Source organism: Zingiber officinale, chromosome 5B (assembly GCF_018446385.1).
Source record: "Zingiber officinale cultivar Zhangliang chromosome 5B, Zo_v1.1, whole genome shotgun sequence".
In the NCBI taxonomy this organism is placed as follows: Eukaryota; Viridiplantae; Streptophyta; class Magnoliopsida; order Zingiberales; family Zingiberaceae; genus Zingiber; species Zingiber officinale.
Genome location: NC_055995.1, coordinates 131,543,736 through 131,563,047, shown reverse-complemented (window position 1 = coordinate 131,563,047; position 19,312 = coordinate 131,543,736). Strand labels below are relative to the sequence as shown.

At 33.8% G+C, this 19,312-nt stretch overlaps 1 protein-coding gene across 3 annotated transcripts in view; it reads right to left on the bottom strand.

Annotated features, from left to right (window-relative positions):
* LOC121986052 (regulator of telomere elongation helicase 1 homolog) overlaps positions 1 to 19,312 on the bottom strand; it is a 65,990-nt gene that overhangs the window by 37,449 nt on the left and 9,229 nt on the right. For all 3 annotated transcript variants that reach the window (XM_042539828.1, XM_042539826.1, XM_042539827.1), the window contains exons 3-14: positions 18,009 to 18,148; positions 15,629 to 15,710; positions 15,291 to 15,441; positions 14,931 to 15,093; positions 10,044 to 10,217; positions 9,779 to 9,903; positions 9,521 to 9,566; positions 9,134 to 9,269; positions 8,891 to 9,045; positions 8,709 to 8,800; positions 8,517 to 8,624; positions 8,352 to 8,420 (exon numbers count right to left, since the gene is read on the bottom strand). In XM_042539828.1, the coding sequence (XP_042395762.1) occupies positions 8,352 to 8,420; positions 8,517 to 8,624; positions 8,709 to 8,800; positions 8,891 to 9,045; positions 9,134 to 9,269; positions 9,521 to 9,566; positions 9,779 to 9,903; positions 10,044 to 10,217; positions 14,931 to 15,093; positions 15,291 to 15,441; positions 15,629 to 15,710; positions 18,009 to 18,148 (1,441 nt within the window). The remainder of the gene's footprint in view (positions 1 to 8,351; positions 8,421 to 8,516; positions 8,625 to 8,708; positions 8,801 to 8,890; positions 9,046 to 9,133; positions 9,270 to 9,520; positions 9,567 to 9,778; positions 9,904 to 10,043; positions 10,218 to 14,930; positions 15,094 to 15,290; positions 15,442 to 15,628; positions 15,711 to 18,008; positions 18,149 to 19,312) is intronic.

The window sequence follows — 19,312 nt, the reverse complement described above, 5'->3', positions numbered from 1 at the left end:
CAAGTGACCAATTCCCAAGCAATCTAGACTCTAGGACGAGGAGCATGGAGTGATTATTGATTCTATGACTAACTCACCAAAACAAGGAAGACTCAAATGGAAGGCAAAGAAAGGTATGACACAAGCTTAGAAGCCTTGATGCTTTTGAGGGACCGAAGGCCTAGCGAGATGCACTCAACTAAGTGAAGCAATGACAACTTCAAAGATATGTGAACAAGTGAATGTAATTTTGGATTCTCAATTTTTAGAGAATATCATAGACATGATGTGGTGGTTGGCAAAGATCATTTCACCAAGGAACAACAGATTTAGGATCATAGTTGACAACAGAGCTCCATCTTGAGAAAAGTTGGGATCCCAAGTAGATTCAATCGAGTGAGCCTTTAACTGTTGACTCACGATGACTATTTATGTTATTTCACTCAACTAGGATAAGTCATCGATGCCAATTGAAGATGTTCACAAACTAGTCTTTGGTAAATAAGATTGTGATCTTAATTGTTGGAGCAAACTAGATCTTGATCTAGTTGATTAGATGACCTTTTCAATCCATAACAAACTAATCATTGGCAGATAAGGTTGTTATCTTTATGTTTCACCTAACTAGGATATTTTCAACTGATTAGAGTTGAGCAGAAACAGTTGGTAGTCTATCAGTATATGGATTTTAGGCCATATATAAGGGCAAATGAACCTAGAGACAAAACACTCATTCAATTCAAATAACCACTTGATTTTTTGTCTTTCCTTAAGTGCTTCCAATGACTTCTGGAGCTCAAAATGCTTGTGTTCTAGTGAAGATTTTAGCTATTCAATAGCTCTTTCTTTCCTCGGTGTTTCCATCTATTATATAAAATTCAAAGTAGAGTATTACTATTCTATTTGTACTTATATTTTCATATATTGTATTAAGAGAAGTATCTGGCTATACAAGATTTTTCCATCTCTAAAAAGTTTTTGATAGTAATTTTTTAATAAGTAATTCGCCTAATGAATCAATGGGCCGTGATATAGGACCTAAGCTCTTAACACGTTACATATTGTTGTTAGCAATGCCATTTTTATTTAATGTTCGTTCATTTTATTTTTGTTGCATAACTCTACTTGTAACAAACACACAAGAACATATGCTTCCAATGAGCTTATTTTTGACCATACAATGCATGAGAAAAGTTAATTTTAAATTGTAATGTTATGAGCTATTTACCCCCACCCCTTTAGCCAACTATTCAATCCTACAAGTGCTAAGGTTTGAAACCAGTGTGTCCAACTTGGTCAACTAACCATGAGCTCTAGTCATTAAACTTGGTAAAAGCTTGGAACTTGGACTTTGCTATGTTTGACCTACCAATGACCATTGGTCGACCACAAATCCTAAAAAAACAAAAAAGAAATAGTTAAGGCTATCAAACTAATTAGCACACCATTGTTTTAAAAGCTAGTTGCCAGCCTAAGTTATTGCAACAAGGAATCGCTTTGCTTAGTTGGTATGTGATCCCAACTCTTTTAAAAAAACAATTTATATAAACCACCTAGATGGTCTAGAATGATTGTGTTATGGCATTCATGGATCTAGTAATCTGCCTAGGTGGTCCAAGCAAGTCAAAGGAAAAAAAAAATTATAAATTATTGATTCATTTGATATTATAAAGTAACCCAACTTCTCCCTATTAGCCCACCCAACATTCCTTGTTTGCTTGAGCTCCCACCTACAGAGAATTATACCTCTCCTTTTTCACCTGATGTTAGGCACCCACACTCATTTTCAATAAATTTTTTGACTTTCCTTATTTTAAGATTTTGTAATTGATTTTCTTGGTTGCAATATAAAATATGAAGTATTCAATTATTGTTGTCCTTAGTGTTTCTTATCAATTTAGACTTATTCATTTGTAATTATAAATTTGTTTGGATTGATTAAGGATACAACAACAACAAGAACCAAGCCTTATCCCACTAGATTGGGTTGGCTATATAGATCCTTCTACGCCATTGAGATCTATCCCCTACTATATCATCATTTATATTTAAATAAATTTTGTCTTATTTTATTATTGCTAACCAAGTCTTTTTTTTTTTTTTGTGTTCCTCTTCCTTGTTTGATATGGGCATTTGTCATAGTTTCACATCGTTTAATTGGAGCATTTATTGGTCGTTTAAGTATATGCTCATACCATCTTAAAAGTGTCTTCCGGAATTTCCCTCCGTAAGTGTAACCCTGACTTTCTCTTTAATATTTTCATTTCTTATCTTGTTTCCACACATTCACCTTAACATCTTTATTTCTACAACCTCATCTTCTACTCATACACTTGCGTCATAATCCAATATTCAGCTCCATATAACATAACAGGTCTTTAATCGTCATTTTGTAAAATTTTCCTTTAAGTCTTAGAGATCCTTTACGATCACAAAGTACACCTCCATTTCAACCATCCCGCTTGTATTTTATTTAAGACATCTCTCTCAATCCCTCCATCCTTTTGCAAAAAATGATCCTAAATATTCAAAACTATCACTTACAAATAACTCATCATCTCCTATCTCAATAATTGTCTCGTTACATCTAATATTGCTAAATTTAAATTCTATATATTTTGTCACTACTAAGCCTAAAACTTTTCACTTCTAATATTTACCGCCAAGATTCGAGTTTCGCATATATTCATTCATATGTCTCATCTACCAAAACAATATCATTTGCAAACAACATACACCACGACTGTATCTCGGATGTGTCCAATGAGTTCATCCATGATTAGTGCAAAAGAAACAAAAGATAGGGACTTAGAGCTTATCCTTCATGTAACTCTATCTTTATGAGAATCACTTCGGTTTAATCCACCTAACGTCTTCACTCTTATCATTACATCTTTACATATATATATATATATATATATATATCCTGAATTAGTTCAATATACGTTATGCTAACAGCTCTCTTGTTTAGAATTCTCTATATAATTTTCCTTTACCAAAACAATATCATTTGCAAACAACATACACCACGACTGTATCTCGGATGTGTCCAATGAGTTCATCCATGATTAGTGCAAAAAAAATAAAAGATAGGGACTTAGAGCTTATCCTTCATGTAACTCTATCTTTATGAGAATCACTTCGGTTTAATCCGCCTGACGTCTTCACTCTTATCATTACATCTTTATATATATATATATATATATATATATATATATAGATTTATATATCCTGAATTAGTTCAATATACGTTATGCTAACAGCTCTCTTTTCTAGAATTCTCTATATAATTTTCCTTTCTATCAAAAGTCTTTTCTAAGTCGACGAATACCATGTGTAAGACTGTTCCTAATACATTTAGAGATGTATAGCTTTTATTATCGACCTTCCAGCATAAATCTAAATTGATTTTCAATTATCGTGGTCTTCTTCCTTAGTCTTTTTTCCATTACTCTTCCCAAAGTTTCATGGTATGACTCATTAGTTTAATACCCCTATAATTTGCACAATTTTATACGTCTTCTTTATTCTTATATAAGGGAACTAGAATACTTACCCTCTATTCCTCTATTGATCAAACATTTTTTTAGTTTTCAATATCATATTGAATAACTTTATGAATCATTCAATACCTTATTTCCCAAGACACTTCTATACCTCTATCAGAATATCATCTGATATAATTGTTTTTTCATTTTGCATTTCATTTTAAGCTTACTCTACTTATGAAGTTTGAACTCTACAATAAAAATTTTAATTTATATACTTATTTGACCTACTTAAATTAACTAAATTAAGTTGGCCATCTAAATTTTCATAAAAAAGTTAATGAAAATACGTCTTCCATCACTCTTTTATTTCCTCATGATTTACTAGTACCATATTGCATTTATCTTTAATACATCTTATTTGATAAGATATCTTATCTTTCTCTCTCTCGCTTTAGCTATTCTATAAATATCTCTTTCCCTCTTTTTTATCCAATTTTCGATATAAGCGTTCAAAAGTTTCATTCTTAACTCATTCACTGCTTTCTTAGTCTCTTTCTTGCCTACGGTATATTTTTTAAAATTTTCCTCGTTCTTATAAGTATATAATTTCTTATAGGCTATTCGATTTTCCTTCACTTTCTCTTGTACTTTCTCATTCGACCACTAAGATCCTTTACTTGGTGGTGCACGTTCCTTTCACTCACCAAGTACACTCTTTACTACTATTTTTAACTTTGATATCATCTTATCTCATAGCGTATTCAAGTTGTCATATATTTCTCCTAATACTTGTACTCCTACCCTCTCCTTAAATATATTTTGATTCTCATCTTTTATCTTCCACCACTTAAATCTAAGAGTCGTGCATATTTTCCTTCTATCGATATTCTACTTGAGGCAAATATTAAACACTATTAACCTATGTTAAGTAATTAAATTTTCTCTAAAAATGACCTTGCAATCTTCATAAATCATTCTATCATTATTCCTAACCATAAAAAAGTCAATATGCGATTTATTATTCTCACTTTTGAATGCGACCAAGTATACCTATTATCTAGTATAAGGTCATGTATTGCCGCAAATTCAATATAGTTTTCCCTTCTTCATTTCTTGTTCCAAACTCATAACTCTCATGTACCCTATTATATTCCTCATTTTTCACTTCTACATGCTCATTTAGATCTCCTCCTATTAAAATTATTTTGATTGGCGGAATGTTTTGTAATACCTCATCTAGATCGTCTCAAAATCTAGATTTGGTGTGTTCATTTAATCCTACTTGAGATGAATATAAGCTAATTATATTAATAGTTTCTTTCGTCGCTATTATCTTGAGAGTTATAATCCTATCCTCCTTTCTAACTACTCCTGCTAATTTGTCCTTTAGTGAATTATCGACAACAATACCTACTCCATTTCTTATTTTACTCCTTCCTTTGTATCATAACTTAAAACTCAAATTCTCTATCATCTTTGCCTTCTCTCCAACCCATTTGTCTCTTGTACACATAAAATATTAATTCTTCTCTTAATCATCATATCAACTACTCTATTGCTTCATCAATGAGCGTTCCTATATTCCATATTCCAAATCCTAGACCATTAATTTTCCTATGATACATGTTCTTATCTAATATATGGTGTGAGAACTTTTGTATATTTAACATTACATCCAAGTTTTCATGGAGATGTAGTTGTCCTTGTTGATACGTTATATTCGGACCCTGCAACACAAACTCTTACATATTTAGCACTACACCTAAGTTCTCATGGAGATATAACGATCCTTGCCCAGACATTAAAGTCGAACTTGTTGGTACGGGAAGCATTCGACGATCAAACTCAAGTTTTGATAATGGCAAAGGGATTCAAAGTTAAGTTTAGTTGTTATCTAATGTGTATGATTGAGTGTTTCATGAAAGTCCTAGCTGCGGTTAGGCAAGGGGAAAACCCTAGGGGGTGGTAACCCTAGGTCATAGGGGTGGTAACCCTATGCGGAAAGTCTTAGCGGGTCGGAGCTTCGCAAAAATCCTAGGGGGCGGTAACCCTAGGTTGAAATCCTTGTGTCGCGAACCGGGTAGAAGTCTGGACGGGTCGTGGACCGGACATCCAGCATGAAGACCGGAAGCATCGGACCGGACGCTGAGCAAAGGTAAACTCTCCTGAGTGGAGTAGGTGAGGATGCGTTCCCCGGAAGAGGGAACAGTAGACGTCGATTCGACCTAGGGTTTCCGGGCGGAAATCCGAAGTCAGACCCGGACAGTCCGGAGACTGTCAATTACTGTTTTTACTATACTTTATGTGTGCTAACATTGTCTTGCGGGGTATGCTGTTGTTTTGGGACTAACGCATCTTGCAGGTACAAAAAACCAACCTTAAGCCTCGGATGAACAGTGTCCGAGGCACCTCCATGGAGCTTGGAGGCGCCTCTGGTGCAAAGCAAGAGCCGGCTGCGATGGAGGGCTGGAGGCGCCTCGGACGTAGCTGGAGGCGCCTTGGACCAGGGATTGGAGGCGCCTTGGACGGCCATGGAGGCGCCTTCAAACTGATAAGGTGCGACGAGTTCAGCAGTGATCCACGCAGTTGACTCGGAGGCCTGGAGGCGCCTTGGATGGTATTGGAGGCGCCTCCAGCACTATATAAAAGAGGACTTCGAGCAGCTCCTTCAACAGTCAGAAAAAACGCGATCTTTCATCAACGTGCTGCTCCAAAATACGCCCAGAAGTGCTGTTACAAGTCTCCGACGACCTGAAGCTCCGAGATTCCGATTATTGTCGTCGGTATAAATTTTTATTATTGCACTTATTGTAATACATATTTGTAAACACTTTGCGCGATATAGTTGTTGCCCACAGTAAGTGATCAACAATCGCGGGTCTTGGAGTAGGAGTCGCCCTAGGCTCCGAACCAAGTAAAAACACTTGGGTCTTTTCTGTGCATGTTCTTATTTCGCTGCGATTTCTCGATTGTTTTACGAATCCGAAACGAGTGAATAGCCACGAGCGCTATTCACCCCCCCCCCCTCTAGCGCTTCTCGATCCAACAGAACTCTGCAACACGTTCATTTCACGACATTCTAGCATTAGCACAATAATTTGATGGATCTATTCATTGAACATTTGCCTGAAAGTCCATACTAGCTAGCAACCTAACACGCAACCCTCGCCCTTTTTCAATAGGGCTTAGGACCGACTTTGGTAGGTTTTTTTGGATTAATTAAGGACATGATTGTTATATATACATTAATATTAGATATTCTTAATTTAATATATTTATATTTTCTATTTAAAGATTATTTTAATGTTAATTGCTTAGGTTTTCCCCTAGGCACTTGCCTATCACTTAGGCGTTATGCAATAGGTCTACAGTTTAAACATTAAACAATAGCATGACCCTGTACCTCCTAAAACAACTCATAAAGACCTAGCCGTGTATTTGTTCAAGCCCCCTCCCCCATAAACTTTCTACAGAAACATAGATAATTCTCAATACTTAATATGGAAAATAAGGAACATGACCAAACTACATTGTTAAAAGCCAAAAGGCTTTGAGTACAAACTCTTTTAGTAAATTAGACTACTTAATGTTTATCCTTTTCATGCAATGAAAAGATCTATCTAGGAAGCCAAAATACAACTCACACCCGGTGCACGAAACTCCCGCCATGCGGAGTCTCGAGGAAGGATCCATTGTATCCAGCCTTACCCTACTTTTTGCAAGAGGTTGTTTCCAGAAATAAGTGGTTAGTCAACTCCCAAAATACAACTCACACAAACTCTCAAAATAGTTGTCAAGCTTAATATCTACATAAGATAAAAGCTTCACACTTGCTTCATGTTTGTCTTCAATTTGATTTATTCAAGCTTAGTATTGTTCAATGACTTACAATAAATGTTAGGGCTGCAAATCCAAGACAATATAATTAGTTCAATAAATTAGTCTCCTTGCTAAGGGCTCAAGTTGCTTTTGAAATAAGTGGTTAGTCAATCAACCTCAATATAGTATAAAAGCAAGAATTGGAATTTTGAATCCCACCTATCTACAAAGAGATCTAATCAACTCATTTGTATTAATTCATATGTTGGCAGGTCAGAGTCAATCAAACACCCCATCCACACATGGAGAGAGTATCACTCACATGAAGGGGAAGTGATCCATATAATAGATTAGTCTCTTTCCTAAAAGCTTGAGCTTAAGCTTTTGGAATAAGGAATTAATCAATGAACCATAACACTTCTTTCCAAAGAGCTGAAGCTTTTGGAATAAGTGATTAATCAATCAACCGCAAAACTAATAAAGGTGTGACATACTTATATTCCACTCTAACACTAGTACATATATTGTTGGTTTTGTAGTCATTAGAATTATGTATGTTCAGTAATTTCCCTGCAAGTATATTGATCCACTTGAGGTGTAACAGTTAATCTTTCATGTCATTTTATGGATATAACATTGGTACAATAGAAGTACCGTCCTTGGTATAAGAACCAATCATGTTATTTTATTCTTCATACTTGAAATCAATTTAAATATAGGATAGTTGGTTAATAAGAATTACGATTTGGGACTTTGGATCTACAATAGTGGTAATGGCATCAGCTTCATGCAGGAAACAAGTGTTATTATGGCTGTCATGGCTGTAGATCTGATTAGTGTAAGAAATACTGAACATAAAGTTATTGAAAGTGGACCTTATCCGATACGCAAGCCTTTCAAATAATTCTCCTATTTTATGTGGTCCTCCAGCATCAAAACAGAACTCTTCAATATCATAGAAATTAGAAACTTACAAATTCCTACAGTGGTTGAAGGCTAAAAATGCTTAAAACAAACAAAAGCAAATAAAAATTATTTTAAATTAGAAGAAGTGAAGCATACTTTGCCACGACAAACTGCAAAAAAGACTGCCCCAGTAGTAGTTTTGTCATGTAATTTGAACTGAAAGTCCTAAAATAAAAAATAAACAGATTGTGAGAAACACACATGGATGATCTGTACAATCTTTAATATCACCATACTCAAGGATTGGAACTTCTCTCCTACCTCAATAGCATTTGTGAAAAGTGATGATTGTCTTGGTTCCACAACTGGATGTTTGTGCTTGCAAATTCTTTCCCAGATAGTGCAAAAATCCCTTGATCTAGCATGACCCTGAAATGTAATGTTTTTATTACATGTCAAAGACCTCAGAATAATTATCATAGTCTACCAAAATGTTAGTATGTACCAATGTACCATATCTTTCCAGCACTCAATGCATTGATCCATCATATAATAAGAAGGAAAGAATACAAGTAGGCCATCAGGAACTATTCGAGCAAAATTGACTACAGGAGAACCACATGGAACAATAGGTCAGAATAAAAACAGCAGATACTTTTGCCAAATATATCCCTTCTAGAAATATAATTCCCTACCTATAGCATTGCCAAGTTCTTGCTTATATTCTAGAGAGTCACGATTTCTATATGACGAATTAAATGGATGATTAGACGGACCACTTGGCACAACTCCAACCCAGATTTGATTGGCAGATATAACATGAGGATTTTCCAATCTGACCGGAAATTCTCTGTTATCAGCAGAAAGATACAGATTAGCATTACAGGAGGGAAATAAGATTTCTGTCTAAGAAAGAAAGGATTTGATAAATTCCATACAAGTTGAGCTCCAAAGCAATGGAATCCAGAGGAGTTAATGTGCCAGATGTAAGTATAACAGATCGTAACCCCAACCTTGAAAACTCTTGCATGGCAAGTCCTGGGTTAAAGCACCACCAACTGAGTGTCCTCGACACTTTACATGTAAATAAGAACAAAGCCAGAAATAATCAAAGTTTAGAACTCATTTAGCACTAAACCAATGAAAATTCACACTCAGTATTAAAAGATATGGAATTATTCCAAATCCAAATGAAACAAAAGCCAGAATGATTTGAAATATTTCAATGATCATTGTGGATAGTGCAATTTGCAATGTAAGCCTAAACATTTAGTGAACGTGCAGAAAAGAAGGTTGCAAGTCCCAAACTGTTAAAGAGTATATACCTTTGAATGAATTGGTAGTGCCTGGTAGAAATTCCTGCACATGAAACTTAAAGAAACAAAACGCTAATGTTCAGTAAGCAATTAAGCAGTAACAAATTTCACAAATAATCAACAATGTGTAGTAGAAATGTAGCCATCCAAACATCTAACAAGTCTAGAACTTACATATCTTCATAAATGCTAAGGGAATATAATGGAGAAAGTTATCAGGGCATGGTAATTGTTGCCACAGCCACACAATTACAAATCACCACTTACACAGTAAAATCTTGCATGGTCTTTCCCACCATCTCGAAAAATAAGATTGAGCACATTCCTAATGCTCTCTAACCTGCTAAAGGTGCCCTTTGCTTTGGCCTTCGTTCCAACTTCAGATGTATTCTCTGTTATTCAGTAGAGAAAAAACAGTGCTTAGTAAATTTCTGAAGTTTTATCAAGCAAAAAAAAATATAAAAAAATATTATCTAAGAAGAATTCAACAGCATATAGGAGAAATATCAACTATGTCAAATCATGAGAATACCCTCAAGAAGCAGAGCAGCATTGTCAATTGTGTCAACAAGCATATTTGCTGTCTCAAATGTGATGTTCAGATCAGAGAGGAACTCATAAATGTAGTCCCCCGATCGAGTGAAACCCAGTTCCCTGGACTCTATAGTAACCTCAGCAATATGTGCTTCAAGCTTCAAAAGAAGAGCTGCAAATACATTTTTTTGGTAGTGAATGAACATATGTAATAACCTTTGCAACATTATTTGAAGCTAAAGATAGCAGATTTGAAATAAATTTCAGGTATTGAAGGAAACACAGGACATACTGTAAGGAAACCATTTCTGTACCATCAGTCAAATAATAGAAAATCATAATCTAGAATAAGACTTCATAGTTCATACACCCTCTAAAGGCTGATCATATTTAGAAAAATAACATAAGCATGTCACAGCATTAGAAACAAATGGTGTGCAAAAAAGTATAAGAAGTTTAGCAGTATAAAATTGTCTATGCACATTGTAGTATAGTAATAACTAATAAGAGCATAACCAAAGAAAAGTTATTGCCATCCACCTTGCATGGATGGTTGAAACTATAATTCATGATATAGATATATTCCAACATATTGCAATACCTCTTGTCATCAAACACTTATATCTTACTCATTAACCAACATATTAGTGATAGTTGACACATAAACCTTATTATTTTTACCCACCCAACACACCAAATCCTACTGGTATGACCTGCGGATGTTTTCTCATGCAAAGAACTTTGGCAATGAAATAGAATGTTTGATAAATATTGTTGGTGCAACAATTCTCCAAAATGGTTGGGCTCAACCAAGTTGCTTTGATGTATTTGGCAAATGTTTTATGTTAACTTTGTCTACATTGCTAAACAAGTGCATCAAGTGCACAGGAACTTGGAATAGTGCACATTGAAGTTTGAAGAACTTGGTGACTTGGCATGATCAAGTTCTTTAGTTGCAGAATGTCTCTGACTTGATCGCCGATAATTTGTTTGACTCAAAGGTGATAGGAGAAAGATGGCTTCAAGCATCCTAGGGATCAAAAATTAGTAGTAAAGTGGACTCCAGGAGAGCCTTTACATAGGACTCCGTAAGTAAACAAAGAAGGATGGCATATTAGAACAAGCTTGGAGGTTTGGTGCATCTAAGGAACTGAGTCTGATGCGAGGTGAACTCAAGGGTAATAAAAAGCATCGATCAAGGTTAAAGAGTTGAAAGCAATGTGCATTGTGAGAGATTACAAGAGAATGTAATCTAGGAGTTCCCAGTTTTGGTTAGCATCATGCATGACTAGGTAGGGGTTTAGGCTATCTAATAGTTTATAGGAAGTATTTGACCAAGGGACAAGAGGTTTCGAGTTGTAGTAATGACTAAGCTAGATCTCATAGCTTTGAATAGGCTTAGAAGGGTATAAGTCAAGTCACGGAGGGGTGTTCGAGCAGATTCAATCAACTACATGTGAGCTTCAATCTATTATAGTGCTCAATTGACTCCCAAGTTCACTTCCAGTCGATTAGACTAAGTTCAAGTCAATTAGACTCATGTAAACCAACTAGATTCCAATCAATTAAACTCATGTAAGCCAACTGGATAGAATTTCCACTTAACCAATCAAAGTGACATTGTTTGTTGAACAGCTAGAACTATCCAAGTAGTCAATTAGAGTTGTTTCAAATAGAGTCATTATAGCATGTTCTATATAAGCATTCAAGGTTGTTTGGTTTGGTAAGTGTGCACAAAAAAAGTGTGAACTTGTTATAACCAAATCCTTAACTTAAACAACATCCAAGGACTAGCAATTTGAATTGAAGATTTTCATCAACAAGATCTTTAGCAATCTCCTTTCCCTAAGATTTCATATTTATTTCTTATTGACCAGAGATCCTTGTAATCATCCCAAGATTTTAGGACTATGAATGTTTGGTACAACTTGTATGGGGTGGTTGCTGGCGGATTTGCAATACTGATTCACCTGACGAATCGATAGGAGTAAAAGCAGATCCCTGAATCACATAAAATGATTGTTTTACTATTGAATTTATTTACTTTATTTATTTGCACTATGTATACAATCTTGATACAATCAACCAATCCATAAATGAGCATCCTACACTACTAACCACACTAATAGCAAGATTGAATTGTTTTCTTTTGCAAGGGAAATTTTTATTTTTAGGTCTTCGTCTATTCAACGCTCCTTTATAGCTAGTTCGAGCCATACATTCTATTGGAACAAATATATTCTCTAAGTTTTTTTCCTATAGCTAACACTTTAGATTTCTTTAATGCAGCTAAAGGGTGCATTATAAAAATAGTTTAAGAAAAGTGCAAATAAGTTCATAATATCAAATAGAAACTAGTGAAAATATTAGAATAAATTAATATATCATGAATTAAATATCATTTTCTTGTCAGTTGCCACAATCACAATATTTCATTCTACCAAAAAACCTTAAAACATGAAATAGTGACTAGGTAAAGGAGACCTCGGTAATAACTTCATCTTAGAACAACATCCTTCGCATCGCTTGTCCTCTTTATCTAGAACACATTTAGAATTGAATCAAGATTTTCTTCTACAATTTATTAGCATTCTCCTTTCCCCAAGATTTCATATTTATTTCTTATTGTGCAGAGATACTTGTAATCATGTGAAGCTTTTAGAATTGTGAATGATTTAGTCTAGCTTGTATAAAGGAGTGCTTAATAGTGGTTTGATTCTCTTGACAAATCGATAGACCATAAAGCAGGAGCAGAGTTTTGACTAACATAAAATGAATATGTAAATATTGTATTCTTTTACTTTATTTATTTACGACATATATACGATCTTAATATAATCAACTAAACGAACACCTACACTACTAAACACTAATAACAAGATTGAATTATTTTGTTTTGCAAGAGAAATTTTTATTTTTAGTATTTGTCTACTCACCACTCCTATAACTAGTTCGAGTCATACACTATATTCCACCAAATACATTCTCCAAATTTTTTTCCTTAACTAACACTTTCCTAAGGACACTTCTATAATGCAAATAGAGGTTGCATTATAAAAAGTTTTAAAGAAAGTTTCAAATAATTTCATAACATCAAATGAAAACTAGTGAAAATATTAGAATAGATTAATATATCATGAATCGAATATCATTTTCTATTAGTTGGCACAATCAAAATATTTCATTCCATCGATAGACCAGTACATAAAAATAAAAAATAAAATAAAACAAAATAAACTTGAGGCATGAAATAGTGCCTAGGTAGGGGGCTTTATCTTAGAACGACATCTAGGGAAGAAGGGACCTTCGTGTGGCTTGTCCTCTTAATTCGGAACAACACGTCTAGAATCTTTTTCACTCCAGAGCGATGTCAAATTGGAAATTGAAGGATCTTCATGCAACTTCTCATGTTCATCTAGAATAAACCATCTTAAATGTTATTCTTCTTTGTCCCTTTAACAAGAACAATGCAATCGGAATCTTCTTAATTGTTGGTTCCAAAATAGTGCCTAGGTGGAAAAATGGTGTACCTTGTCCTCTTTAAACAAAACACCTTTGATATCTTCTTCTACTACTTCGTGGAAGAAGAGTTCTTTCTATCATATGTCCTCTTCATTTGTAAACAATGCTCAAGGGACAACGTAGAGGTCGATAGAACATTGTACAACTCTTCCTTAATTGAAACCAGCACATACATGACTTTTAAGTTTAAACCTTGATGTATATTCCAATGTTAAATATAGTAATAAGACAATATTTAATATTTTATAATTAAATAAATTAATTCATAATAAAAAGTAAATACTGATAATAATAAGTATCAATATCCCAATAATTTAAGTAAAACATTTTGATATAAAATAAGTAATGTTTTTATTATTAGTATATATATATGTTACCCAGCTCACCAATCTATGGGCAACCCATGGCACCTAGTGTTAATTTAAAAAAAAAAATAGGGTTTAGGATTTAGTGTTTAGTATTTAAGCTAAAGGAAGTGAAAACTTTTTTAAAAGAATCAACACTAGGTGACCATGAGTTGCCCATAGATGGGTGAGCAGGGTAACAAAACTATATATATACATACTAATTATTAAATAGATTTAAATATTAACATTAATTTTTAACAAAAATCTGAGTTATTATAAGTTCGTATTGATAATATAGAGATATTCATATTCCAAAAATAAATTATTTAATAACATAATAGTTAAATAATGTAGTTGACTAAATAACAAGTACTGCTAAAAAGGATTACAGGTTCCACAGTAATGAATAGCTCCAATTACAGATAAAATGGCGAATCATAGATGAATAATATTCAACATGATAAGGATCGGAAGAGTATCATGTTGCAGAAAAATAAATAAATATGAGTAAGGCCCATCGCAAACAATATCAAATTTCTCTTTGTAGATTCTGCAGATGGAAAGATGGAATGGCTTAGCTCATGCAAAGCAAATTTCTAAATCTAAAGCATCTAGTTATTTAGTGATTCCTTATCATATATTCAAGAACGTTGATGCCCCAAAAACACCAAGCACACATTTAAGCTTTGTGTAGAGTATTGCTGTAAAAAAAAAATAGCCAAAGAACTGGAATCAATCAGATGAACTGTGAGAAACTAAGAAACAAATCATTCAGACATCAGGGTAAGTACTAAAAAGTCATAACAACAAATATCAACAACAGCAACAATAATAACAAGAATATCAAATAAAACATGTTCCAAATACATGCTATTACTAAACAGATCTTATCCTGCCATGCCTGTCAACATAAGGCTATATCAGTAGCGATATCAAGATCCAAATAAAATTCTATATCATATAAAGATAGGAACAATAGGTTATATCAGTCTTAGAAACTTAGGTACTGGAGATACCTCTGAGTATAGCATAATTTTCAGGGTTGAACTGTTTCTCGTCTGACTTTTCAATTATTTTCCTTTGTATGCACAAGTCTACACATTGTTTTGCTTCAGAAATGCATGCAGTCAAGAGACCAGAAGGTAAGTCAAATGAAGCTGCATCAGCACATATGCTCTCCTGGATGTCAAGTCATGGTAGCTCCGTACTTTATTATAAAAATCATACATCAGAAATACAATCTTAAGAACATATGCTGCAAATTTCTGAATATAGTACGTCAACATTTTCATCTATTTTCAGGTAACAATGTAGTTCCAAAAACAAACAAAAAAAAACTCACTAATAGAGTATTAAATAGACTCTCCTTTCATTACCAGGTTATGTCCCTCGTCAAATATAAGCACCGCATTGCTCCATTGGATACCTGATAAAGACCGTCGATTCCCAGGATCAATAAGATAGTTGTAAGGGGCAAATATGATATCAACAACCTTGTGAAGCTCTCTCGAAATGTAATAGGGGCATCTACAAGGAACACTGCAATTTCATAATTCTGTACTAAACAATTCACTGCATATTATTGGTAAAGTAGCAAATTTTCTCTGAGAACAATTAACTGTTATTCTCAGGAATCATCATCAGGATCCACAATTTGGGGTTGGTGAAATTCACATGAATATAAAAGTTAAATAAGAGAGACTTGAAAACTTACAGCCCTTTGCTTCTCCCAAGCTCAAGCAAGTCTTCTATGTCAAAGGGCTCTTCTCCAAGTTCATGATTTTTCTTCATGTACTCTATAAGAAGGTAAGCAGGAATACCAATCAGTTACATGGGACATTTATTTGTAATTAACAATACATGAAGTACCGAAAGTCAATACTAGAACTACTCAACAAAGACAATGTTTTAAACTTTTAATGCCGTTGTGTCAATCATGTTGATAAATATTATATCATGCCAATTCTTGGCAACCCTTTAAATAAATTGAGATGCTATTAATAATAATTTTAAAAATTAATAAAATAATTTAAAATTTTTAATATATGTTGAAAATTGAATGTGAAGTTAAAATAAAATTAAAAAATAATTCTTAAATATTTCAAATAAATTTTATAAAATTAAAATTTTACAAATACATTCTTAAAAAAAATTAAGACCTTCAAATAATTTTATAATTTTAGATTTAGTTTTAAATTTTGAAAATTATTTATTTAAAAAAAAATTATTAATAAGGTGAACAATAATGAGTTCAGCAAACAAACCAGCTTCAATCTATTAAAAACTCCATCCTCACACCACTACTCTTTGTCCTCTTCCTACTGGTCGCCTTGCAAATCCTCACCGCCTTAACCAATTGTGACTGCTTTGTTACCCTAGTAAGACAACTTTACCACCTTCATCCTCACTAACACCTATGGACTTCTATTGGATTCCACATCTAAAATATTATACCCAAAAACTCACACTTGAGAAACACTGACATCTAGATCAAGATTGGAATTTTGGAGTGAACATGTCGCTGCCAATACCACAAGGTGATCATCAATCATGCCCCAATCAGTTGTCACTCTTGGCAATAATATAGACCCAAGTGAAGCTCAGCCCATTAAAAAACTCAAAAATAAATAAGTAAAGCAACTAGGAAAAAGTAGAAAAGAGAGCAAGAGAATAAATCGAACTCAACAAGAAAGGCTAATTTTAAAAGGAAAAAAACAAAAAAATGAGAGAAAATATTGTTGTTGAAAACAAAAAAAAAACTCTAGTAATAACAATTAAAAAAGGATGTGGACTTAAAATGTGTGTGTGTGTGTGTGTGTGTGTGTGTGTGTGTGTGTGGGGGGGGGGGATCTTAAAAGATATAGATAGTAGCGGTGAATAGAAAAAAGAAAAAACAAACAAAAAGTATTCTTTGAGATTCATCTTTCCTTTTTGTTAGGATTCAAACATCAATCATCCACTATTTCTTGTCTTCACTCATCTGTGAGCATGATCTAAAATGAGAACACTTATAGTCTATCATTTCCAACATCTGTTCTAGATGATTAGAACCCTAATATCATTCTTTGGGGACAATTTTCTCCATTGACTGTAACTTTGCAAAGACAAGACAGATTAGTATGTCTGTCTTTTTTCAGTATCCATTTTCAAGTAGTTGTCACAAGTTTGATTCGTCTCTCTTTTACATCATCCCCTTTTATAGTAATATCGGCCTTCACTCAATCTCTCACCTGATATTAGCTCATTTGAGAATAGCTATTCAGACCATAATCTATCTATTTTACTATAATCTATAGTAAATTGCCGTCCATCCTCACATTTCATAATCCAGCAATGTTTTCAATCTAAGATTGTGTCAAAAATTGATTCCTGTGAAGATCGTCAACAACTTCACTTTTCAAAAATCTCCTTTGAAGATTGTCAACAACTTCACTTTTTGAAAATCACCCTTTATGCTACCACAGTTCAATTGTCAATCCCTTCAAGACGAATCCAAAGGTTCCTATCTTTGTATCATTGCTTTGGTAGATAGTAGGAAACTCTAAATGCCTTCTTACTAAACTACTGGATAATAAAAATGGTCAAGATCTCATAGTCATCAGATTTAATAAAGTTATCCCATTGGCTTTACAAGTAACAAAGACATGGATAAGAAAAAGCATTTTACAAATGGCCTTCAATGTGCTAGGAAACAGAACCTTCCACATTTCTACTTAGGCTTGAGAACCACAATAGTGGCAATCCTCTTATTTGAATGCAAGTCCTATAAATCCAGAAATCCAATTGCATTGTAGTTATCAAGTAAAGCATTAAAAAACAAATAGAAATATCCTGTAGTACGATGCTTATAACATTTATCAATTAGAGTAAAATCATTCATGCCACAGTTAAAGCACCATATGTGACCTTTGTAAAACAAACAAGAAATATCTATTATATCAAAGAAAGGGATACAAAGTTGAGCATCTTGGCCCTCCCCTTGCCTCAGCTAGGAAATGCACTTGTGAAGTTATACCTATTCTGAATAGAATAATTATCTAAGCATGACATGAGAAATGATTATAACAATGATTTCACAATAACAAAAGACTTACCAGGAACCCCAATTTGGTGAGTGCACATCCGTTTTTTGCATAGATAACGACAAGCATTATTTTGTGCCCTACCACGGAGTAAACGCACTTCATCATGGATGCACAACTGTTCACGAGATCCTAATGTTGTCATTCTTGGCCTGCAATTTTGTATGCTCAAGTATCCTCAATTTGAAGGAGACAATTGTCAAAAACAATAAATAAGATATTATCAATAAACTTATCCACAGTGTTATGCATGTTTCAGTCATCAATAGAGAAAAATTTTTGTAGGGCATAATGGTGAGAGATTAGTGTTAAATTATTCATGACTCCATCTTGGGCTAGGTCTAGTTTGTCTATGTTTGCCCATCCACGCATGAGAGGGTGCTAATTACACAGATATCTCATTTCCTAAAGGTTTAAGATTCTAAAATAAGTGGTGATCCAATCAAAAGTTAACAATTATGTTTAAGGATTAATAAGCATTTAGTTAGTATAAAAGATGAAGATTTCTTTTATATATATTCTATATCTTCCAGATTTTTTTTAAGTCCAATCTAAGTTGAGTGAAACCAAGGTGGTTTAATGCTTTCAAATTCATCCCTACTTTTTGCTTCTAGCTAGTTAGCTATCAACTTGGATAGAGGCATATTATTGGAAAATAATCAGCCGCGTGGTTTTTAGCAAAAAAGGAAAGTGCAAAACTAGCATGATGGTGCCATCTTTGATGAAGGCCCCTTTTCGATCAAGACACACAAACTTGAATCGTGCCAAAGTTTCAATCTTTGGTTGAAACGGTATAATTTTACTACCATATTGTACCATTCAAAAGTGAGAATAATAAATCGCAAATTGACTTTCTTATGGTTAGGAAGAAGGATAGAAAGATCTGTAAAAATTGCAAAGTCATCCCTGGAGAAAGCTAAGAATGGAAGTACAAGCATTAGATGAAATATACGATGACTCTAATACAACATGGGATAAGATGGTATCAAAGTTGAAAATAGTAGCTAAGAGTGTACTCGGTGAGTCAAAGGGACATGCACCACTAAGTAAAGAATCTTGGTGGTGGAATGAGAAAGTACAAGAGAAAGTGAAGGAAAAACGAATAGCTTATAAGGAATTATATATTTGTAAGAACGAGAAAACTTTAAAAAATATACAATAACCAAGAAAGAAGCTAAGAAAGTAGTGAGTGAAGCAAAAAAATGAAACTTTTGAACGGTTATATCAAAAATTGGATACAAAAGAAGGGGAAAGAGACATTTATAGAATAGCCAAAGTGAGAGAAAGAAAAACAAGAGATCTTAGCCAAATAAAAT